General features: G+C 42.2%; 1 protein-coding gene across 2 annotated transcripts in view; it reads right to left on the bottom strand.

Annotated features, from left to right (window-relative positions):
- CHKA (choline kinase alpha) overlaps nt 1-16,819 on the bottom strand; it is a 253,917-nt gene that overhangs the window by 201,227 nt on the left and 35,871 nt on the right. For both annotated transcript variants that reach the window (XM_029583212.1, XM_029583211.1), the window contains exon 2: nt 12,427-12,535. In XM_029583212.1, coding sequence (XP_029439072.1) covers nt 12,427-12,535 — 109 coding nt within the window. The remainder of the gene's footprint in view (nt 1-12,426; nt 12,536-16,819) is intronic.

The raw sequence follows: 16,819 nt of genomic DNA on the forward strand, positions 1-16,819 counted from the left end.
GAAGACATATGTTAAAAATTTTGTGATGTTACTTGAAATGCAAGGTTTTTCTTGTAAAATTGATAAAAGCCTAATAAAGAATTTTAAAAAAAAGCCATCATAGGCAGCTATGAGAAAAAAAATCCCTGTATGATTGGACTATAAGAAAGCATGTAATAGCATCCCATACTTTTGGATTATAAATTCCATTAAAATGTACAAGATTAACCCTTAGATTAACCCCATCCCTCGCAACCACCACCCCCTCTCCAGACCACCACCCCTCCATCCTCACTACCCCCCCCTATTCTGTGCAAATCCCTAGTCCCCATCCTATCTCCTCTAACACAACTCCTAGGTCTCACCACTCTGTCACTAATACTTTTCAATGCACAATCCCTTTCTAAAAAGACCCCTATCCTCAACGACCTGCTAAACGATCACTGAGACATGGCTCAAAGAGACTGATGTCGTAGTTCTCAATCAGCTCCCCATCTCATCCTACGAGATTTTCTCTATTCCCAGACCCAAAAAAGAGAGGAGGCGGCCTCCTCCTCGCAGCCAAGAAATACCTTAACCTCAAAACCATCCACATAGTCACCCCTCCTAAACTTGAAATAGGCCTCTTCAGGTCCACTGAATTACAAATGTGTCTGGTTTATGCCCCTCCTATTTACCTTGAAGCCGACCCATCACCGCTAATTGAATTCCTTGTTGAATGGACCAACACAGACTTACCTTCCATTATCCTCGGAGACTTCAACCTACATGCAGATGCCCCATCTCCCTCCACTTCATGTGAAACATTCATCAAATCTCTCCAAGCCCTAGGTTTCGACCAGTTCATATCCGCTACCACCCACAAGGCAGGACACACGCTAGACTTGATAATTATCAACTCTGGCTTCATTGCCTCTTCCACCCCTAGCTGCACCCCTGTCCCCTGGTCCGACCACTTCCTCATTGAAGGCCTTCTATCCACTAACACCCCCATACCACAACACACCACCCATAGCACTACCATTATTTCTAGGAAGTCTTGCCCCAGCGATGATCTAACTGCTGCCCTCACAGCCTCCCTACCCAACCTAATCTGCCCTGATCCTGATGCACCATTAGCTTCCTGGAACAACATTACTGGTGCCATAGCCGACAACCTCTGCCCCCTCTCCACACGAACTATTAACCCCTCCTCCAAACCCACAAAGCCTTGGTATACACTTTGGAACTCAAGTCCCTAAAAAACATCCTCAGACAAAAAGAGCATAAATGGCGCAAGGACCCAACTCCACAACGGTCCGCCAGTTTCAAAACAGCACTACATAATTACAGGCTCACTACTCTAACACACAAAAGAGATTTCTACACAAAGAAAATACATGAATACAGCTTCAACCCCAAATTGCTATTTTCTTATGACTCTGGCCTTACCAAACCTTCCCCTACTACGGTACCCACCCCAGACGCAACCTCCAAGTGTGAGGAACTTGCTACTTACTTCCAGAATAAAATTGCTACTCTCCTCTCTAGATTTTCTCCCTCACCCAACCCTCCCTATCCCTCCTTCCCCTCACATCCCGCTTTGTCCCACCCCACAATGGAGGCCCTTGACCTCACTTCTTCCAAAGAAATAGAAAACATCCTCAAAAAAACTCAAACTGCCTTTGGGAAAACTGCCTGGCAGACATCAACACCCTGCTAACCAACCTCCATCTGGCACTCAACACCAATAAAACTGAACTCCTCCTTATCTCCTCCCCCCCACCCACTTACAAAAGACCCCAAACTCTGCATAGTCACAGCCCATTCATTCGTTAGAGATTTTGGTGTCATCCTTGATCAACAACTAAACATGAAGAGATACATCAGCTCCATACTCAAAGATGGCTTTTACAAACTCAATGTCTTAAAGAAACTGAAACCTTTACTATACCCCCAATACTTCTGTACAGTGATCCAAGCCACTATCCCTTCCAAGCTAGACTACTGTAATGCTCTCTTCCTTGGGCTACCTTACTCCACGATAAAACCACTACAGATGCTGCAAAATGCTACAGCACGAATTCTCTCAAATACCCGCAAGGGTGAGCACATCACCCCCATCCTCAAAGAGCTGCACTGGCTCCCAATCCTCTCCTGCATCCAGTACAAAACGCTGACCATTGTACACAACTCTCTCCATGTCTACAACTCCAAATGGCTCGACCTGCCTTTTAACCCACACCAGTCCTTGAGACCCATCAGAACAGCCAATAAAGGCACCCTAATTGTTCCCCCACTCAAAACAGCACGCCATATTAGGTGCTACAACCCAAGAAAGATCTAGGTGTCATAGTGGATAACACATTGAAATCGTCGGTTCAGTGTGCTGCGGCAGTCAAAAAAGCAAACAATGTTGGGAATTATTAGAAAGGGAATGGTGAATAAAACGGAAAATGTCATAATGCCTCTGTATCGCTCCATGGTGAGACTGCACCTTGAATACTGTGTACAATTCTGGTCGCCGCATCTCAAAAAAGATATAATTGCGATGGAGAAGGTACAGAGAAGGGCTACCAAAATGATAAGGGGAATGGAACAGCTCCCCTATGAGGAAAGACTAAAGAGGTTAGGACTTTTCAGCTTGGAGAAGAGACGACTGAGGGGGGATATGATAGAGGTGTTTAAAATCATGAGATGTCTAGAACGGGTAGATGTGAATCGGTTATTTACGCTTTCGGATAGTAGAAAGACTAGGGGGCACTCCATGAAGTTAGCATGGGGCACATTTAAAACTAATCTGAGAAAGTTCTTTTTTACTCAACGCACAATTAAACTCTGGAATTTGTTGCCAGAGAATGTGGTTAGTGCAGTTAGTATAGCTGTGTTTAAAAAAGGATTGGATAAGTTCTTGGAGGAGAAGTCCATTACCTGCTATTAAGTTCACTTAGAGAATAGCCACTGCCATTAGCAATGGTTACATGGAATAGACTTAGTTTTTGGGTACTTGCCAGGTTCTTATGGCTTGGATTGGCCACTGTTGGAAACAGGATGCTGGGCTTGATGGACCCTTGGTCTGACCCAGTATGGCATTTTCTTATGTTCTTACATCAAGATTCAGCAAGCAATGTTTCAGTGAGATTCCTGGTCACCATTTTTTTTTTAAATTTTATCTGCTATGGAATCCATAGAGTACTCTAAATTTCTTGGGCTATGAACTGCCTTAATCCACAGATGGGCTCCACCTTAACCAGGGTAGAAACAGGTTGCTGGCATTAACCTTTAAAAAGGAAATAGCAGGGAAGATATGCGAATAAGCTCGCACAGAACAGCTGCACAGATTCTCTCTCCTACACGAGCCATCACAAAATCAGTACCAGATACCTTCTGGGTGACTTTTCTCCCTTTGTGTTTAACTGAAAGGTCACCAGGTCAGCTGGTAAGGGAGTTAAGGCAGTTGAATTTTAACACTAATATAGGAGGTAAAGCATCCAAAGCCTGATCCTCCTACCCGAGAACAGCAAGGTATCTGAGAAGGAGAGGCCTTCCGCGGCACTGTTGATCGAACTGCAAAGAATCTGGAAGTTAATGAAGGTGCATTTCAATACCACCTGGGATATTAACATGAATTTGCAAAGTTTTGGTGGAGCAAATGGGTACTCCTCACATTTTGAGTGTGTTCCAGAGCAAGTATTTCATTCAAAGGCCACTGATTCCTTGCAGATAGATAAGTCCTCTAAAGCCAATTGGAACATCCTAGGAATTGATGAAGGGAGGGAAATATGGTGAAGAGTTTGGGCCACGATTTCTAGGCTCTTTGGAATTTTGAGTTCGGTATGGGCTGAGAAGGCACATTTCAAAGGCCCATCGTGGTGAAAATATTTTGTTATCCACAGGCTCTGGAAATTCTCACCATGGCAAAATTGAAAGTGTCGCTTACTTATGAGGGGAAGAGGTTGTTTTTTGTTTCAGACCTAATCAAAAACGGCAGAGAAATGCAAACATTTTTTGTCTTTCAGACCACAATTTAAAGATCTTGTAACTGGCATGCAGGAGGGTGATTACAAAATCTTATAATGACCCCCAAAGCGCTGATGGGCTTCCTTATAAAAAGATTGCACCGCTATGACTTGAGGAATACTGAAATTTTAACTAGATGCAATATCTTCTTTGAACTACCCTCTCTGGGTTGTGGTTTGAATACAGCTGGTTCAGCTTTCATTTTGGATTTCTTTTTCCTCAGTGATGTATTGGCATGTGAAGGCTATTGTGTCTTCCGTTGTGTTCTCCTCTGGGCCATCATTGTCCTAAATGGTGATTTTGGGGACCTATGAAGTTTTCATCCTTTTCTTTGTACCAGATACAGAACTTGTTTCATTGCGGGGGGGGGGGGGGGGTTCTGGAGCCATATTTTCTATATGGCAAGTAGTCTTTTGTATACCCCAGTATTTGTGTTTCTGTGCATCTCTCACTTTTGTTTTTCTTCTTCTGGTGAAGTGATGGGGCACCTGAGATCTCTGAAGATTGCAAGTCTCAATGTGAATGGTCTTAATCATCCTAGTAAGAGGAAGAATATGCTGGGATACACTAAGAAATGAGGCATGCTGATATAGTCATGTTCCAAGAAGCTCATTTGGACTTCAAAGAAATGTTAAGATTAAGAAGGGACTAGATTGTTAATTGTGTTTTTTCTGCCACTCATAAGAAAAATAGGATTGCTAGTCTTTAGAAAATTCCTAGATGTTCAAATATAGTCTCCGATGTCTGATTTGAAAGGCAGATGGGTATTTGTAGCTCCTGTATTAGGGAGGCAGCAGTATTTATTTTTTAAAGTTTAGGCACCAAACATGGATTCCCCTGCCTTTTTTGAGGCAGCAGCTAAGGTTCTTTTGGAGGCGATTTTAATCAACCACTGAATCCAATTCTTGATAGGCAATCCAATTATAAATTTGGGCAAACTAAAGTCTTAGTCATTAAGACAATGCAGGTGGAACTGGGTCAGGTTGCTCCTTGGCATCTCCTACAGCACACAGGAGAGACACTACTTTCTCCTCATTCCCTCACCAGTCCTATTCTAGGATTGACTATTTCCTGACTTAAATCTTTAGGGGTACATATTCAAAAAGCCATTTAGACAGATAACAGGAAAGTTATCCATCTAAATGGCTTCGCCACATATTTAAAAAGCTTATCTGGCTAAATTCCAGCCAGATACATTTTCCGGCTAGAAGTTAGCTGGGTAAGTTGGGGGCATTCCTGGGGAGGAGCAAAGTTAGTCAGTTAAGTTAACTGGCTAACTCTAGATGTGCCATAGGGCAGGTGTAAAGTTAGCGGATACCACATATCCAGCTAACTCACCTACCTGGGTATATTCAGCTGCACTGCTGAATATCCCGGTTAAGTTAGCAGATGTGTATCGGACTAACTTAACTAGCTGCTCAGCAACTGAATATTTACCCCACAGTGTCTAGGATTGACAAGGCTGAAGTTTTACTGTTTTTCTATTATACTCTGACATCTTCTCCAGTATGCATATTCAGTTTCTCTGTTAGAAGATCAAGTCTTTCTGGATAAGATGGCTCTATCCAATTCAAACATTTGGGATGCCTTTAAAGCTACCATACATGGAGAAATTTTCAGTTACATGGCCTATAACAATAAGAATCTTAATGCTGAAACACATCAGCTTGAAAATGAAATAGCCTTTCTAGAATCTGAACATATTAGGAGTAGTTCTAATCGGATCCTCATGCAGAAGTATCAATATAAATACTCTTACTAGTCCTCTGACTAAGCAATGTATGTCTAAAGCTTGCTATTTCTGAGAAGACAGGCAGATCGTTGGCGCAGTCTTTAGAGGGATGGAAAAATTGTTCCCGGATATCTATTAAAGCTATCCCAAAAATAACAGTCCAAGACTGAAATTTTACATCACTTTAGAGAATATTACAGTCCTTTATATTCCAAGGTTGTGGATATTAATGAGGTAGGAGAGGCCTTATCTCACTTACAGCATCCAGCCCTGTCAGAAGAGAATAAGTATTTTTTTGATTCCCCTAGATTAGAAAAGGAAATCCTTTCAGCTATTCTTTCTTCCTATTCATAAGATCCTGGGCCTGATGGATTTCCAGTTGAGTTTTATAGATCTTTTAGTTTGTTACTAGTTCCCAGACTTTATGACAAATCAATCTTTTTATGAAACTGAATTAGCTACTGGAGTTTTTCAAGCATTGATAGTGTTACTGGAAAAGCCTGGAAGTGATTCTCTGCTAATGCAAAATTATACCTCATTGACAACAACCCTAACATATGTGCAATAACAGAAACCTGGTTAAAACCCACGGACATATCCTTAACAAACCAATTACCTACACAATACTTCGACCTCTTCTCAATACCAAGACCAAAAAAGAAAGGAGGAGGAATTCTACTTGCTGCAAAAAAACAACTGGGAATAACCCTACAACTATCATACGCCACTTCAAAACTTGAATGCTCCATATTCAAATCTCAACATCTACAAATATTCCTCATCTACGCCACACCAGGAACTCTAGAGGCTAACCCCTCCCCTCTAATAGAGATGATAGCCAAACACTTAAACTCAGACAAACCAACCGTCATACTGGGAGACTTCAACATTCACGTGGACTCCATCCCTCAATCCACTAACTGCGAAACCTTCCTTTCCTCCCTCAGTCACCTTGGATTCTCACAAATAATCAGCGGGCCCACCCACAAAGCGGGTCATACATTAGACCTCATATTTATCAACGATAGCTGGTCCATCCATACCAATCCCACTTGCACACCAATCCCCTGGTCAGACCACCAGATCATAGACACAACCCTCAAAATGAAAAACACACCACCTCCAAACATCTCCAAAACCACCATTCATTTCAGGAAACCATGCTCACTGGAGTTACTCACCGAACATTGCTCCAAAGATCTCAAACAAATAGACCTCACAGACGCCAACACAGCCACCACTTCATGGATCAAACTCACGAACAAAATAGCGGATCAACTCTGCCCAACCTCCTCAAAAGTAATCCAACCGGCACGAGACAACAGAAAACCGTGGTTCACCCCGGAACTCAAAGTCCTAAAACAAAAATTACAAAACAAAGAACAAAGCTGGAGAAACAACCCTACACCCACATCCAGACTGGACTACAAAGCCACCCTCAACACCTACAGAAACGCCATACACAAAACAAAAAAGGACTTCTATGCAAAAAGAATTCATAACTTCATCTTCGACTCGAAAGCTTTATTCTCTTACGTATCATCTCTCACCAAACCAACGCCACCTTCCATTCCAGACCAGCTAGCGCTCAGCAAGGCCAACGAATTAGCCACCTACTTCAAAACAAAAATCTCAAACCTTACTCGCTCCCTTACAACCCATCAAACTCTTCCAACACCTCTTAGCACATACCAACCCACTCTTAATTCTAGACTAGAATCATTCGAGCCCATATCCGCCATGGAGATTGAAAATTTACTTAAAAAAATTAAACCATCTGCACATCCCTCGGACCCAATCCCTACTAATCTACTCACTGCCATCCCCAGCACAGTCGCAAAACCTATTGCAGAAATCATCAATACCTCTCTAGCCATGGGCACAGTTCCTAAGCAACTAAAACTTGCAATCATCAAACCCCTACTGAAAAAACCAACTGCATCACTAACGGACCCAGCTAACTTTAGACCCATTGCAAACCTGCCCCTGATCTCCAAACTGATGGAAAAAGCCGTAAATAAACAACTTTCCGAATACCTCGAGGAGCACAACATCCTTTCCCCGGCACAATATGGTTTTCGTAAATCACTAAGCACTGAGTCACTTTTGCTTTCTCTCACTGATAATCTACTTGTAAACCTGGAGAAAAAACAGTCATTCTTACTGGTCCTATTAGACCTATCCTCAGTGTTCGACACGGTAAATCACTCACAACTCCTAGAACAACTATCAAACATAGGAATAAAAGGCACAGCTCTCAGTTGGTTCAAATCATTCCTATCAAATAGATTTTACAAGGTCAGAATTAATAACAAGGAATCTGACCCCATCCTATCGGACCAAGGTGTACCTCAAGGTTCATCCCTCTCTCCCACCCTGTTCAACGTTTACCTCCTCCCCCTCTGCCATCTGCTATCACAACTCAAACTTACTCATTACCTCTATGCAGACGACATCCAAATCATCATCCCCATCACAGAATCAATTCAAAAAACCTTCGCCTACTGGGAGAATTGTCTTCAACCAATTAAACAACTACTCTCCAGCCTGAACCTGATTCTAAACTCCAGCAAAACAGAGTTGCTACTTATTTCACACAACCCGAACACCCACCCACCTAGCCTGGCACAAACCACATCTTTAAACATGGAGCTCTCCGCTGACGTCAGGAATCTAGGAGCTTGGCTTGACAACCAACTTAACCTAAAAAAATTTGTAAACACAACCACCAGGGATTGCTTCTTTAAACTACAGGTCCTAAAGAAACTAAAGCCACTTCTTCACTTTAATGACTTTCGCTTCGTTCTTCAATCCATTATTTTTTCGAAACTTGATTACTGCAACTCAATCTTACTTGGTCTCCCCTCCAACAGCATCAAACCCCTACAGATGGTACAAAATGCCGCAGCCAGAATCCTTACTAACACTAATAGAAGAGACCATATTACCCCCATCTTGAGCAACCTCCACTGGCTACCCAAACAGAGAATCCTATATAAAACCTTAACCATCATTCATAAAGCAATTCATAACGTCGCACCTATATCTCTACAAACTCAACTTCGTCCACACTTATCTTCCAGACCCATCAGAAGCGCCTACAAAGGCACATTAGTCGCAACTTCTGCCAAATCAACACTAAGAAAAAGAGCACTCTCCACGGCGGGACCTCACCAATGGAACGCGCTCCCACCAGACCTACGACTCGAATCAAATCTAACAGAGTTCAAAAAAAGGTTAAAAACCTGGCTCTTCAGGCAAGCGTTCCAACCCCCAGAGTGTAACTAGACACCTCCTCCTGACTTTCAGATCCAACCATTGCAGGGTGTCACTTACACATTGACACTTAATTCCATACCTGTACTTGCTTAATCACATGTATATTTAACAGTCATCATGCACCTTTATATAACCACTTACTGCAGACAATAAACGCTACTAAAGTTCCTTGTAAAAAAGGTGAACACACACGTACTATTCAAAATACGAATAAGGTTATTTGTCATTTGTTAAATATTTATAGTTACTTGCAATGTTCCTTGTAATAATGTAATAATGTTCAATGGTTGATTGTTACTGTTCAATGTTCTATGTAAATAACCCCGGTCTAACCTCCCAGACCAGGGCAACCTTTTTTGTTACTTGTAAACCGGATTGATTTGTATTGCATACAGGAATTCCGGTATATAAAAATTAAAAATAAATAAATAAATAAATATACGCCTATCTCATGTCTTAATGTGGCTTGCAAGACTTACCCTAACATACATGCCACCCAACCTAACTCCGGAGTGAATTAAACTCCCCAAAACTATTAAGTGGATTTCCTGAAAGGGAGATCTTTGATAACTCCAGGCTTTTTCATGTCTTACATGAAACTCGTGTCATGTCTAATCCCACACTGGTGATGTCTATTGATACTGAGAAAGTATTTAGGCACGTAGAATGAGATTCTATAATGGTTTGCATGTGGCAACGCTTTTGTTCAAATTCTGTACAGTAATCCTAGATCGCATATTTATATATTTATTTATTTATATTCTTTTATATACCGAAGTATAGCTGAGTGCCTTCACCCCGGTTTACAGTGAAACAACTTCATACAGAGAACGAGTTATACAACTTCATATAGAGAACGAGTTATATGTTAAGGATAATTACAGATAATAAATATAACATCTCGGCAAAAAGGCAGAGTAGAACAAGTTAGAAGTAGGCAATATATAACTTAAGTAAATAGAAAAAGGCTTGTTACAGAAATCAAGAAGTGGGATAAACCAGGATTGTCATATCAGTCTGTGAATGATTGTCTAAACAACCATGTTTTTAGTTCTTTTTTGAAGGTTTTGGGATCTCTGATAGAGCTTAGGTATTCTGGGATAGAGTTCCATATTATCGGTCCTGCTATCGAGAAGGCTCTATCTCTAGTGGCTGATAGTTTCGCAGATGACAGGGGTGGAATGATTAGGAGTAGTTTGTCAGAAGATCTTGAAGTACGTGGTGATATGTGTATTGAGATCATGTTGTTCAGAGAGGAATTGTTATCTTTGTAGATTTCGTTGTGGAGAATGGTTAAGGATTTGTATTTGATTCTTTGTGTAATAGGTAGCCAATGAAGATTTTTTATGGTTGGAGAAATGTGATCAAACTTCCTTTTGCCAGTGAGTACTCGTGCAGCGGCATTTTGCAGTAATTGTAGTGGTTTTAGAGTAGCATATTCTAGCAAGTGTTTTATGTAATGCATTTGCCTGTGGGAGGGGATCTAGGCAGGGTTGTTCTCTATCCCCTCTGCTCTTTATTTTCTCTTGATTCCTTAAAGAAATCAGACGGATCTTCTGTATCACTGGGATTTATATTTTAAATAAAGAATACGTGTTAATTTTTTTCTCCCATCCAGTGGTGTCTATTCCTGGACTCCTTGTGTTAATCTGAGTTTTCAGTTTTCTAGTCAGATGTTAATTTTGTGATGGAAGATATGAAAAGTTGGTCTCTTGTTGGGGAAGATTCGTCTATTAAGATGGTAATGGCCTCACAAATGAATTATATTTTGAGTATGTCTACTTCCCTTTTTCCTAGATCGAGACACCTCAGATTGGATCACTAAGAAAGGGAATAAGTCAAGCATATATGATTAAAATGTTTTGCTTATGGTTTCTACACTATTTGGTTTTATTTAATCTGCTTAATACAAAAAGTTTTTAAAATTCCCAGTAAATCAGATTCTGCTCCCAAATTTGGAACCTTAAGTACATAGGTTTGGCTATGTACCAGCAAGAGAGATCAGGATGAAGGAATTCAAAGATAACATTTCACATTTGTATCCTGCACCCTCCAAAGTTTGGGGGCGGGGTGGTAACATTTACATACATAAAAGCAACATCATACAGGACAAACTGTGACAAAACTCAAGCAACAAAGCTTCAAAGTTGCTATAGTGAGCCTGAAAGGATTTGGGGTGCTCACTATGGGGAGGGGAAGAACAAAAAAAAAAAAAAAAGACCCCCAACACTACTATCCCCAGACTTGTGGGAAAGACTGCTGCTTGTGCTAGATGGAAGTGACAGAACTGTCCTGCCTGGAAGCAAGATGTGAAAGCCTGCAGCACGTACCAGGTACAGCGGCAATGGCAGGAGACTACTGTAAGACTGGCATTTGGCCATCAGGCTCATTTTCACCCTAACGAGCTGGCAAGCTCTGAAAGGTTTGTTGCACAATTTATTAGTTAAATTCCAGCAAGTGGAGGAAGTGAAAGGTTTGTGTAAGCTGGAAAGTTCCGCATAGCAGGGCACCTGCAGAAACCAGCGAGAGTAGTCTTTAGACTCCATGAAAAACGGACAAATCTTAGGAAGCTTCAATGAAGCAAGAGACCTTGCCAGTTTAGACCTCCGACTTCAGCATCTCTACCAGTGCCTTGTTACTAACCTACTTCTGCCAATTCTACAGGAACAGGGTTTAAACTTAATTTTTGGATTGCCAGGGATAATGGACCTTTTATGTGCTCCCAAAATAAGCTTAAACCCTACTACTATACAGAAATGAACAGATCCTCTGCCCTTACACACAAAGCTACTCGCAGGATTATCAATGACAAAATCTAACAAAGCTCCTGGGAAGGATTTCTGCACAGAAAAAAACACCGCACACCTTTCATTCAACACTGAGAAATTAAGATTCATGGAAGCAGATATTCAGAGTTGGCCGGTAAAGTAACTTAAGCAGATAGAACTTATCCGGCTGAGTTATGATGTACATACCAGCGGCATGGTTATGTCACTGAATAATATGCATATAACTAAGCACTTAGCCGGATAAGTTCTAACCTGCTATTGGGCGTCCTAAGTTTGTTGTATAACTTATGCAGCTAACTCTGAATATTGCTAGTTAGCTGGATAAATCATGCACCCAACTTGCTCTACCTTAATCCTCCCACTACACATCCATAACTTATATGCCTAAGCAGTAGCCACTACTTAACAAGACCTACTTATCTGGCTAAATAGCCATGAACACGCTTTGAATATTGGGCCCCACATCTCAAACAGAAATCAGAAGTTAGAACATTGAAAGTAAAACCTGTGAACACCTGTCTACAAGTAAGAACATGCCCTTATTCCTCACAGCCAGAGCACACACATACCTCAGGCTTTCCACACATGCCCTATTTCCACTCATCCACCAGACCACTTGCCCCAGCCAAGGGTTCCTTTAATACTCACTTGCAATATTGCGCCATACAAACGGAGGAGAATACTGCACGGCTCGTCAGCTACAGTCTTGACAGTGTCCGGTAAAGAGCAGAGGAACAGCTTGTTGCTAAGACCCCCCCTATTAAAATAAACAAAAAAGGGAGTTAAGATAAAAGTAATCAAGCTACTGTTTCATTCCTATCTCAGCACATTTGAAAGAGCAACAGGAATCTGTCCAAACCTCCAGAGCTGGTAGAAAGGGCTTAGCTTTAGTAAGTGGAGATCTGTGGTGCAATGAGGATGTTTGCACATGGGTTGACCTGGGAGGGAGGGGGGGGGGGGGGGTCACATATGCACTGACTGCCTTCTTGACAAGGATCTCTGTTCTTATAGGGGAAGTGCCTCCAACATGTCTCGACTTCGCAGTTCATCCCTTCAGTCTGAACTCCCTTATCTCAAATTCTGGATTGTTCCTCTTCTCGCCACCCAAGTCTTCCACTCCATTTCCCACCTCAAGGTGCAGGACTTGAAGGTGGGACTGAGTAATTCTGGAGTTACAGGACTACAAAGCAGTCACAAACCTATGGATCTCTGTGCAGCACAGACACAGCCTCTTTCCTCCAGCGAGAGGAAGATTCCCAACCGCAAGAGCAAGTCTTCACTGTAGAAGCTTTCAACGGCACTCCTGCTCACAACTGAAAAAATGATGCTAATTGGTAGGGATTAAAAATAAAAAGGACACGTCTCTTGTAGTGTTGCCAACTGGCTCCAGATTTCAGGACAGGTTGATTCTGTCCTGGTTTTACCCCACTGTCTGCATGGACTTGTAATTAGTTTGGAAAAGCTAAGAACAGGGAGACCAGAATCATCCATGCTGGTAGTGGGATAAAACCAGGACTAAAGTCAACCTGTCCTGAAATCTGGAGCCAGCTGACAACTTGTGCCCCTTGCCGTCTTTTTCCCCTCACACCCAAACGGAGAGTTAAGGGCACTATTGCTTACAACAGGGCTGGCTACTGAGGTATACGGCTGTACAGGGAGCCTCAATGCTGGCACCCCGTTTCCCATACCCTTCAACATCATGAAGACGGAGGGATAATGATACTAAGCAAAGGGTGAGGGAGGGGGAAAAAGAATGGGATGCTGGGTTGGAGCCACAGCCACTACTGAAGGAGGGAGCACTGTGCCAAAAAGAGAAGATGCATGCCAATTTCAGTTATTTGCACAAGTTAGCTTATAGTCAGTCATGGGGAAGAACAAATCAGTAAAGAAAACTCTTAGCCAATGAGATGTATGGGAGCAGCGTGGGTCTGCCTTGGTTCACTGCCTACTATAAAATTTCGTCTGCAGGAACTTTGTCCCTGCCCTTTCCTGACAGTGGTACCAAATATCCCAATGACGCCACAAAGCAGCTTCATATCTGTGCAACTAGATACATGGGGCTGCACCCACAGAAATCGGGTATGGTGCGCGTGCGTACCGAGTAAGACCCACAGATTCCATCACCACTGGGATTTTGGAGGCAGAAGTTCGCATACAATACAACTGGTTCCTAAACTTACAGGAAATACAAGTCTATACAAGCAAAGAGGTTGCAAAATCAGACTAAATTTCATTGTTTGTAGAGATTGCAGACATACACAGTAAAATCTCCATTTGGCCCTCCACAATCCAGTGTTTCCCCCAAACAAAAATAGTGTGGAACATTAACTTCCACAGAGCAGGCAGTGCAGACGTGGCAAGGAGTCATACGGCCAAAAGCACTGAGAGTCCCACCAGTCTCTTCCAAATTTTAAAACAAAGGAACAGAATGGTGGATACACATGGATCTGTCAATAGAGCAGGCCCCTCCCACATGCAAGTGCAGGAGAGGAGAAATTGGAGTAAAGTGATGTAGGCAATTGACTTGGTTACTTAGCTAGGCTGCTGCATACCTAATTAGTGACAGATAAAAGACCTGCATGGTCCATCCTGTCCATAATCAGGACTGCTATCCAGATTATCCTCCCTTGGTATCTCAGGCATCGGATTGCCATGGTTCACCTAACAAAATCAGTCCCAGCAGGTTCAATTTGGAGATGCACATTCTGATTGGTCTGACATTGCCACTGGCATAGCACAAGGCTCAGCCCTCTCAGCCATGGTGTTCAATATCTATTTGGCCCAAATCTGTAAGGTTTTCTCCTGCTGTGTAAGCTCTTGCATTTAGGCTGACAACATCCAATATTTTGTACAAAATGAGTCATCCTAGGATCACATTTAGAACTAGTCAAACTGTCTGCAATTTGCCAATCAATGGCCGTTTCATAATAAACTTTTCTTGAACATTTCCAAAACAGACTGCATTATTGAGCAAACATTCCTCACACAATGCCCCTTCCATGTTAAAAAGGAAATGATCAGAAGGAAAATATCTGCTTGAGATCTGTCAAAATGGCAAGGCTGAATTTAGCAAGGGATCGAGCACTCTCATTGGCTTGTCCAAGTCTTTGGAACTCTTTACCTGATGATTTAAGGACTATAGGCAGCACCAGTTTAAAAGGGCATTAAAGATTTAATTATTTAAACTGGCATATAGTTTAGAGGGCCTTTTGTTTTTCCTTCAGGCTTGTTTCAGAGATGTGATATATTAATTGCAGGTTTATTATTTATGTTTTTGATTTTTGTATTTTTATTATGTTATTTTGTAAGTCGTCTTGAAATGTGCTCTGAAAGCACAACACAAATTTTAAACAAACTCTTCAGCAAATTGCTTAGGGTAGTAACATCCACTCAATGCCGGTTACTCCCATGTAGAAATGTTATACTTAATGTTAAGAGGATGGAAATGGGGAAACCTAACAGCTATGGATCATCTATGTTCATCCCATGTCCTTTAATTCCATTATTATTATTTATTATTATTATTTATTTCTTTTATATACCGACATTCAATCGAGATATCACATCGGTTTCCAGATAACCAAGAGAATAGGGCGTAGTCCGCCCTATTTTACATTATAACATGGTACATGACATGGTACATGACATGGTACATGACATGGTACATGACATTATCGTTCTTGTTTTCACCACCTCTTCCAGGATGGCATTTCTATGCATCCACCACCCTCTCTGAAGGAATATTTCCTGCTATTTTTCTGGAGTTTTTCATAGCCCCTTGTTCTACAACATTGTTGCTATTGTAAAAAGGTCTGATGTGTGCGCAATTCCTCTCAGGTATTTGAAAGTAAGCTCCATTTATCTTAAGGATTTATACATATATAGTTCCTTTAGTCTCAAAAGTCCTCCAGTGCAAACCACTTTAGTTGCCTCTGGACCATAACCATACAGTCTCTATCCTTTTTGACATATGGCCTCCAGAGCTGAACACAGAACTCTAGGTGAGGCATCATCAGTTTTCCTGCTGATTGTGCCTCTATGCAGCCCAACATCCCTCTAGTCCTAGTCTCCATCTTGTCATATTGCTTTACTACCTGTAGATCGGACACTGACCAAGGTTTCTCTCACTTGCACATCAGTCTTTCACCCTCCCCCATGGAAACAGTTCTGGAGGCTCCAGGAGGTAGCAGAAAGTATCCAGGTTGATCCCTCTTCAGTCTAGAGGTGTGGGAACACTAATCCAGGATCCAGTTGATGAAGGTGACTGATTATGAGTCCTTAATCACCTCAAAGGATATAATACACCTGGTGCACATCCTCTGACTGGCTAGACTCCACTACAAGCAAATGCCATGGGCCAGAACACACTGGCAGCTGGCGAATGCGTCCTGGACAAGAACTAGGCTGGAGCTTCACCTATACCAGCCCTGTTCCCCCACAGGTTGAGCCTTTGGGTGCCAGGAGCCAGCAGGCAAGGTCCCACAGGGCAAGGCAAATATCTGGCTAGGTTGTGGTGAGAATTATCAGAAGCTAGCCTGATGTCAAGGCAGATGGCCAATGAGAGGTAGACAGTTTGTAGCTGACATCAGAAGCAAGCAGCAGGCAAGAAGAAGATCTAGGTCCAAAGCAGAGGTCTATGCCAAATAGACTGAAAGACCAGGATGAAGGGAAACCAGGGACAGCACAGGCTGGACTGAGCAAGACTGGTTAGACAAGCTGAGGAAGGCAAACAGGAACAAGAGGAACATGCCCTGCATCAGAGCAAGGAGATCTGTTGCTGAGACAATCCTGTCTAGCATCTGGGCCTTTTACACCAGCATGATGTCATTGCTGAGTGCTGGCAGCCAGGTTTCTTACTGCAGGGACTTCATAAAGCACCATATGCTCCTAGGGGAGCTCAGGAAGTAGTGTTGCAGATGGCATCATGGCAGCAATTCTTGCCTCAGAGGCTGCTGGCATCCTAGCATGAGTGCTACCAGTCACAGGATGATCCTACTACTGGCAAATGTTACTAAAAGGTATCTGTTGTACCCTGATGTAG

This window comes from Rhinatrema bivittatum, chromosome 17 (genome assembly GCF_901001135.1).
Source record: "Rhinatrema bivittatum chromosome 17, aRhiBiv1.1, whole genome shotgun sequence".
Classification (NCBI taxonomy): Eukaryota; Metazoa; Chordata; class Amphibia; order Gymnophiona; family Rhinatrematidae; genus Rhinatrema; species Rhinatrema bivittatum.